Consider the following 8,722-nt stretch of genomic DNA (forward strand, 5'->3'; position numbering starts at 1 on the left):
AACGTCTGGCCAGTGCTATTCCCCATTCTCACTTATCCGCGTCCAGTGAGTTCAGCTCAATCCACTAGCACATAGGCGAGGGACATCCAGGATCCACGCCGGCCGGCCGGCCGCCTTGTCGACTGGCCGAGCCCCGGCGAGCTTGGCAAGGGTAGGTGTGAGGGAGCCAAGGCAGGGGATGCAGGTCAGGAAGCAGCCGCCGCTCGCCATGGTCAGGAGCTCGACCTCCGCCTCGACCGCTTGAAGCCTTGAACCACGCCACCAGAAGCTTCGCCAGCGCGTCAGTAGTTTCGTTGAGGTCTCCCCCGTAGATTGCCGGCCGGAGTACGGAGCCGGAGCACCAGAATTGACGACAAGGACGACGTCCACGACGCACGGACGCCACGGCCACCGCGCGAGTTCTTCTTCCTCTCCGGCGTCGCCTTCGTCCTCGAGCCGTCCGCCTTCGGCAACAGCCCCGCGGTGAGCATCCGCAGCGTTCCCGGCTCTTCCCCGGTCTTCTCCGTCGATTTAGCCGCGTCCACCGAGCGCACACGCCGTCATGTCCGAGCTCACGCGCACCTCGATCTTGTTGCTCACCGACGAGGTACTGCTGGTAAGCTCTCTCTCCGTTCCGCCTCCATATACTCCAGCTAAAGTTTGTTTATTTTTTCCAAAATTATGCTGACCTCACCAATGAATGAGAGAGTTTGATGAATTGTCTTCAGCAAAGTGGACTTTCCCTTTTCAGGATTTCCAGTACTTGTATATCCTATATTCCTACTCCGCAATTGTTGTTATCTGAACTCAAGGTTTGTCAGTAGAGGAGTTGAAACTGAACGAGAGAGTTCATTCACCCGGTAAAGAACTCACAGGAATTTTTAATCATAGTTGTGCAATGAAACCAGGGATAGCTCCTTGGCTCTATTTCATTGGAATGAAACATAATTCATCACACGATATATCACCAATTCACAATTCAGAGTTTAACTAAAAATATTAAATTCTCTGTGCATATTATTCAACAAACAAAGAAAGGCAACACATCTTAGAATTGAAAACGAAGTCTTGACACAATAAAATCATTGTTTCCTCCTCCTTGGAGTTAATTTTTTCTTGGATGCATTGGAACTTGAAGGCACATCAAAACTAGGTGTAGCCGGAGATGTAGTAGTTGTCACTGGTGGCGGTGATGCGCCACCCTCGGTAGCGCCACCTTCGGCCATGGCCATAGCAAGTCTCCTACAAATTAAACATGATGTTATAAGATAGATTTTTTTCCATGATTCTTTGCATATGAAAGCAAGCAGAAGGATTACCTCCTCGTAACAGGCACAGGGCTGTCACGAAGACTTGGAGGCAATGTGATTGTATCTCTTTTCGGTGTCCCAACAACAGCTGAAAATACCTCTTGCTCAATCACCTCTGTAGATAGTTGATCTTCATCTTTATGATTTTTTTTGCCCTTTTTCTTTCTGTTTGCACAAGATATTAAAAATAAGAGAGTAATATAGATGTGATACTAATATAACAATACAAATGTTACCTTTCTCTAGGTCCATTTTCTTCACATGTTGCTTTTCTATGCCCCAGCTGTCCACATTGTTTGCATCTATTTGTGGTGCCAAATCTCTTTTTCTCTTTTGCATCATCGCCGTCGTCCTTCGCTTTTCCTTTGCCATCTACCTTTTTCTTCCCTTTGCTGCTAACTCCACCATCTTCAAGACAACCTTTGATTCTCAGTTTCCTCTGCCTACCAACGGGTCTTTTTGAAATTGGTGGCACCATCTCAAAATCTAGAGTAACCTGAGGCCACTGAGACTTGTCTGTGATGGGTTCAATCTCTCTAGCATAAGCTGCCCGAAACATGCTCACTGAGTAGTAGTCATGCACATATGGATGAAAGTTGGTATTTGCGGTCCCTATAAGGAAAGCAAGTGCATGATCGCAAGGCTTCCCGGTGTGCTGCCATTCTAGGCAAGTGCACTCACGACTGCCTATCTTCACAACATGCCTAAGGTTATTCTTGTTGGTGTCCTTGACCTCACAACTTTCTCCTGTTGATCTTCCAACTTCCAAATGACCAAGTTCTCTAGTCCTATTATTTATCTGTTGAATGATAGCAGGTAGTATAATTCCACGGAGCAATTTCCCAACCTCTCTCCGCCTATGAAAAAGCTTCATGATTTTCTCTCTTACTGAGTCTGCTAGCTCATCTGGGGGAAGGTCCTTCATTCCTTTGATCCAGCTATTGAAGCTCTCTGCTAGATTATTGTGAATGTAATCACATTTTATTTCCATGTTGAAGTCGCATCTCATCCACTTTAACTTATGATAAGTACTCAAGTAGGTAGCTACCTCAGGTTTAGCTTCCAATATCTTGGCCATATGGTAGTTAAATGTTTCTACACGGTAAGCCTTGGCTGCTGGCCACATCCGACCAAACACGTCTCCATGAAACTTTTTTTTGAAATTCCCCATTAGATGCCTAAAGCACTCCCTTTGCTCTGCTTGAGGGAACACGTTTTTAACTGCATTCTCTAACCCTTTGCATGCATCTGTACAAATAGCTAGATTTTGAAGATGCCCTATAGCCCTATGCAATTGTTGCATAAACCAATTCCAATTATCCTCGGTTTCTGATGAAAAGAATCCAAATGCCAAAGGAAACATCCAGTTATGTCCATCTAGTGCTGTACATGCTGCTAGCTGACCATTCCACTTTCCATTCATAAAAGTTGAGTCTATACTAACATATGGTCTACAACCATTCAAAAAGCCGTCAATACATGGCTTGAGTGCCATAAAAAATCTGTGGAAATACACTTTACCTCCTTCACTCTTCACATCGACCTCTACAATGCTACCTGGAGATCTCTTCTCAATCTCAGCTTTGAAGTTCCAGAGATTTTGAAAGCTATGTCCCCATGTGCCATATAATTTTTCCATGGCTTTTTCTTTGGCCTTCCAAACAGTCTGATACCCAGTAGTAACTTTGTACTCAACATATAACCTTTTTTGCAGATCCGCAGCACCGATGTTTGGTTCAGTCCGAAGTATGGGAATTGACTTTTCTGCCACCCATGCTTGGTCTGCCATGCTTGAGACCACTTCAGCTGTTGACGAACAATTATGAGGCCTTACTATTTTGTTAACCTGCAGGAAACAGGAACAACAGTACCATCCATTAGTTGGTTTTCAAAATAGTTGCTACATGTAACATCAAAGGTTGATGGTAGATAAGTTAATACCCTGATTGTTTTTCCATCTTCTATTGTCCTAGCTGTTATTCTCCAATGACATATTTTTCCTTTACAGCGACCTATAAATCGAGTAGTATCACTAGCCTCTATCTGAATGTCAAACTTTCCTCTAATAGCAAATGTTCTCAAGAGCATCCTGAACTCTTCCATCGAAGAGAATAAGGAACCTTCCTCTATCACAGGATGCTCTTCATCATACCAGAAATGTTTCTCTTCGAGCATATTGTCAGGCACAGGGAAAGCCGCATCAACAAGTAAATTCTCATCAATATCATCCATACAGTCGTTGATATTCTCAATGGAGGCTTCGATAGCTGCTACGGCTATAGCTCGTTGATGGCCAGATGTATCATTAATTCCTAGCATCAAGCACAAGTTCTCTTCTGCTATAGGAACATCAATTTCATCTTCATTCGCAGGTGCTATCTCAATCTGGGACCAATCAATGACTCTATCAATTGAACTACTTCCATCATTGGATTGGACAATATTCGAAGTAGACAAGGTTGTAGTATCCGTCGTCGATGCCCTACTCAAAAACAAAATAGGTTTAGTTTAAAAAGTTAAGTACAATAAGGAGAATTATCTTAGTCTAAGCACTTGACAGTTGAGAGGCTTCCATAAAGTTCCATCTTGTAAATGTACTGGAAGACTTGTTTAACATTTGAATCAAAATTCGGCAATCTTTTACTACAGATTGCAGTTGCTAATTAGTTTGAACAACCTGTTGTATGCTGTAGCCTTTCTTGAGGATAGTTACATACCTTTTAATAATTCGATAATTCGTTGTTGCACATTGTTATTTAACTAATTTGCATGAAAATTAGGCATTGCTTGCTACCGTGAAGAGCCTGATCTAGGATCATCGAGGCACTGAAGCTAATGGATCACGGACAGGGAGTAGAAGATTCCAAAACAGGCAAAGCAAAGACACGTTGGCACTGGAAAAATTCTCCCTTACAATAGTTGATTCAATGTACGGATTATATGAGATTCTATGAAAAGAAATCAGCCGATGGCATTGTGATTCATCTGGGATCCCGATTCATCTGAAATTATTTAGCAACGATGAAGTAGATTGTGCAATCAGCCAGGGGAGAGGAAGAATTACATGGATCGTGGCTGTCGTTCATGATCGCCGATCATGCCTGGTCTGTCCCTGGTTGCCGGGCGGACGACGGCGGCGCTCGGCTGCTGATGTGTTTCTCGTCCGCTGCCCAAGAGTAACTAAGGATTTGGTTTGACCCGATTGATTGATCTGTTTGGTTGATCGATTATGTCCAGCTAGGTTCGTTCCAGCCAAAGACGTACACGCAGTGTATTTCACTATGTATTTTCGTGTTTAAAAAATGAATAGTTTCGTAAAAGGAGAAATATGGCAAATTATAAAGAAATTAATCTAATATGTGGTAAATAATAAATAGACAAGTAATGTGTGGTAAATAGTAAAGAAACGAAGTAAAACGTGGTATATTATAAAATCTCCCCCTCTGTCCTCCCTCCCTAGGGTTTCAACGACACCGACGAGTAACACCGCAGGTTCCCCCCTCCTCGCCCGTAGCTCTGTTGGTCTAGAAGACGCTGCTAGAGCTCGTCCACCCGCTTGTTATCGCTCTGTGGATCTCTCGGGGTCTCAGAACTGCTGCTGATTTGGTTTTCTCCCCTCTGCAGATCGCCGGCTGCGCTTCGGGAGCGATGGCGTCGATGGCGGAGGAAGCGGCTGCCAGTGTAAGCATCCAGGACTCGCAATTTGTTCTTTCGTTCTTCTGTGTATGGATGGTTAACAATGGTAACTGACACGGTTCTCGTTTGTGCTTCGTGTGTCTCCTTTCCGGCAGCAGGTAAAGAAAGAGGAGGAGGAGTTCAGCACGGGGCCTCTGTCCGTGCTCATGTTGAGCGTCAAGAACAACACTCAGGTTGGTGAAATCTCTTCTTGTATTGAGACACTCAGGCTGGAATTTCCTTTCTACCGTGTCTGTTTGCGCCTCTGTTTGAATTTAATACCCGATGGTGTTTCAGTCGTGTGTACACTGGCTAAAAATCCTATTGACCTAGTTGATGTTTAAGCGGACCGTAGTTTCATGAATTTGTCTCTATTAATAATGCTGTGCTATTTGTCCTGCAAAGTTAAATGCATCAGCCCATCATATATGAGTAATTCGGCATCCGTTTTGTGCCGCATTTGTCTGTTGTATTGTTGCAGATACAACACGCTTTTATTAACTGAAAGTCTGAAACAAATGCAAATGCAGTAATCTCAAAGTTCTCTTTCTGTTTCTGTTTACATACGCTTTTACAATATGTCTGCGTCTCTGTTTGAGCCACAGTCTGCCAGGGGTTATCGTCGTATGTACACTGGCTAACGATGCAGTTAACTTAGCTGCCTATTATTGCTTTGTGACCTGCCTTTCGTAGTAATGATGTGCACTTTTTCCTGCGAAGTTGAATGCATGAAGTAACCGTCATAGTTTCTGTGCACCATGTCCTAGTGTTATTGTTGCATGTCAGGCCTTTCGTATAACTGAAACAAATGCAACTCTGTGACCTGGAAGTTCAGTTTTAGCAAAGTTTATGTCTCTTGGCAGAAATTTTAAGGAGGTGATGCAGTTGTCTCAATGCAAGTATGTACTGTACTAATTATATGTCTGTCGGTTGGTTAGTTATATACTTCATTATGTCGGTCATTTGAGAAACTATGGTAATTTGGCCACAATATTAGGCTGTCTAATTGATTAGTTCATTACTCATCATTTGAAACGTGTAGCCAGCAATATGCCCTTGGGTGATACAGATGCAGAGTCAACCTTGAATAGTATTTTTATAAACGGGAAAAAAACAGCTATTAGCTACTCTGCTTGGTTGCTGCTACAAGTCATATTGTGTATATTTTTGCTTGCTTGATGTAAATTTTGCATGTGCCTAACCTGGAAACCTTGCTTGCTGCAGACACACTCGTTCTATTGTTTTCACTCAGTATATGCTATATTATGAAGTATCCCTAGGTGACTACGTCTGCACTTGCAATGACTATCCATGATGTTTCCACGCCAGCCATTGGTCTGATAATGTTTGCTCTCTTCTGCCTTAGGTTCTTATCAACTGCCGGAACAACAAGAAGTTACTTGGCCGCGTGAGGGCATTTGATCGCCACTGCAACATGGTTCTTGAGAACGTTAGGGAGATGTGGACTGAGGTATGCCGGCACATCATCGCAACTGCTGCATCGTTTCCCTGTGTTGTATTGCTTACTTTGTTCACATTGCTAACTTGAGCTTCTCTCGTCACAGGTTCCAAAGACTGGAAAAGGCAAGAAGAAGGCTCTTCCTGTGAACAAGGACAGGTTCATCAGCAAGATGTTCCTCCGCGGAGACTCGGTCATCATTGTTCTGAGGAACCCGAAGTGAGCCTGAAGACGATTGTACAAGCAGAAGAGCCTCTTGGCTAGGTCACTGTTAGTTTGTAATGCTGAATGCTCTAAAATCGGGGTGTTATGAAGCCAGAACTTAGCAGTACTGATGGTTCAGTGTTGTAGTTTTGGATGTTATGAGTTTGCCTGTCCCTCAAAAAAACATGCACCGGATCATCAATATATCAGTTTAAGACAATTTTTTAAAATTTTCTTTAGAATGTTCCTTTTGGCTTTGATTGTTAGTTTGCGATTATTTAAGTGCCTATTCAGGGCATGACACTGCTATATATTCATCGTTTATATTGTGTTAACGTACTTCCATTGGCACCGCATTTTTAGTTATGAAACATGGACATGACTGATCTGGAGATTACAAGCACGCGCTGCTACCAAAACAAGCATGGCTGCTGATTGAAGAGCCTAATTTACTATGTGGTACTGTCCTACTATCTTTGAAACGAAGAGACGTCACTTGGCAAAAGCATAACATCTGGGGTTGGCAACACTGTTGATCCCCAACGATTCATCACTGAGCGTTATCAGAAACAGAGCACATAATCTGCTCAACCAAGGTGCCTATCGCAAATCAATGGTCCAGTGGACGCATGCGGAATTCTGGCCATGCGGCGTCATGTCTCATGTGGACGAATGAAGGCACCGGATGTGGTTGAAACGAAACGTGACGACGTTTTAGTTTTCTAGAAATAATCTGACAGTGTTTAATAGACATAATCGGGTCCATAGCTCAGTGGTAGAGCAATTGACTGCAGATCAATAGGTCACCGGTTCGAACCCGGTTGGGCCCTCTAATTTTTTATTTTTCCTTTTTCAGAATACACGAGCATGGAGTTCATCAACGATGCGGACTGCACACGAGATAAACGAGTCAACTGGCCACACTTTACATGAACTGTCCATTCGCAGTGCTTCAACGGTTCTTGTATACCAAATTGCTGCTATTTTGTAGGATGTAGTGACAACATTGCAAAACAAGATGCTATCAGATTAGTTACAACATGAAAGTATCGCTCCCTAACTCAGAAACTCAATTCGGCTCCCGGTGCATATGATCCCTCTACCATAAAAACATATTTGCAAGTGTTAAAAAAATTTACATTTACATCTCCATAATATACGTGTATTCGTCAAGTTTCACGAAAAAATAATATTTTTTGTAGTCTAAGCGAAAAAGAGAAAATTTATCTTGTGACAAGTCTTTGTTTCAGCACCGAATTTTGTCTTTTTTACACACGCCACATGACATGTCGATTTTTCATGAAACGACTTTGTGAGCGTGTAACACATGAAGATGTACGTGCGAAATTTTTATTTCAAATTTTTTGACATTTTAAAATGTATCTAACATGTATTTCAAAATAAAGGGAGCATACGCACCCATGTGCCAAAACATCACTCCCTAACTAACTGTATCAAACTAATATAATAGAGTCTTATACAACATCGTCTCTCATGCCATAATATAGTGCTAAAAGACAATAAATGATTGGACGATGTGCTAAATCTATTTCTTTATTCTTCACAAATATTAATGAAAAATTAAAGTCACAACCCGCAACAAATTATTCCTAAGCCTCGTCTGTATCAACCTGGAGTATGGAGACAATGAGAAAAATATGTTATAATCACAAAAATTACATGTAAATAATTAAATAGGGAGAAGTATTGACGATAGAAACATGTGATGTGACTATACTCACTCATATTTTACAGTTATCCTTCTCAATTTTTCAGTTCGTTAAGGCGATTAATCACGTCATCCTTAGTAATAGTGGAAACATATCTTTCGTCACAAATTATGATACTTATGATATTTGAAGTGTGGCTAGTCTTATTGATACATCTTTATATAATATTACTGCAATTGACTGCAGCAATGCTTAGTCATTTGCTCGATAAAAACCAATGTCTCTCCTTAGTATAAACTATGAAGGGGTTTCTCAAGGACTGACAACATGTTTGATGCAACAAACTTCTTCCTCTAGTGAAGACACCTTGGCATGGTTTGACCTCGAGAGTGCGCGGTAGAAGTTTGACATTATCACTGGTACAG

At 42.1% G+C, this 8,722-nt stretch overlaps 2 protein-coding genes and 1 non-coding gene across 5 annotated transcripts; 2 read left to right on the forward strand and 1 right to left on the reverse strand.

Annotated features, from left to right (window-relative positions):
- Positions 1-952: 952 nt before the first annotated feature.
- LOC124690416 lies at positions 953-3,874 on the reverse strand. Its single transcript, XM_047223804.1, has 5 exons — positions 3,843-3,874; positions 3,231-3,771; positions 1,526-3,135; positions 1,299-1,454; positions 953-1,221 (listed from the first exon to the last, which is right to left on the reverse strand). The coding sequence occupies exons 1-5, from the start codon at positions 3,872-3,874 to the stop codon at positions 1,062-1,064; spliced, it is 2,499 nt and encodes an 832-aa protein (XP_047079760.1). The 3' UTR covers positions 953-1,061.
- An 861-nt stretch (positions 3,875-4,735) lies between these two features.
- LOC124692754 (small nuclear ribonucleoprotein Sm D2-like) lies at positions 4,736-6,866 on the forward strand. 3 transcript variants are annotated; one of them, XM_047226185.1, is made up of 5 exons: positions 4,736-4,781; positions 4,914-4,970; positions 5,081-5,158; positions 6,331-6,435; positions 6,530-6,866. In XM_047226185.1, exons 2-5 carry the CDS (start codon positions 4,938-4,940, stop codon positions 6,644-6,646), a joined length of 333 nt encoding a protein of 110 aa, XP_047082141.1. In that variant the 5' UTR covers positions 4,736-4,781; positions 4,914-4,937; the 3' UTR covers positions 6,647-6,866. The 3 variants fall into 3 exon arrangements, with proteins under 3 accessions (XP_047082141.1, XP_047082143.1, XP_047082142.1); XM_047226187.1 differs by having other exon boundaries at positions 5,084-5,158; XM_047226186.1 differs by lacking the exon at positions 4,736-4,781 and adding an exon at positions 4,789-4,822 and having other exon boundaries at positions 4,913-4,970.
- A 519-nt stretch (positions 6,867-7,385) lies between these two features.
- Positions 7,386-7,457, forward strand: TRNAC-GCA. The gene has a single exon. It is a non-coding gene; the product is annotated as a tRNA-Cys (tRNA).
- The last annotated feature ends 1,265 nt before the right edge of the window (positions 7,458-8,722 follow it).

This window comes from Lolium rigidum, chromosome 2, assembly GCF_022539505.1.
Source record: "Lolium rigidum isolate FL_2022 chromosome 2, APGP_CSIRO_Lrig_0.1, whole genome shotgun sequence".
NCBI lineage: Eukaryota > Viridiplantae > Streptophyta > Magnoliopsida > Poales > Poaceae > Lolium > Lolium rigidum.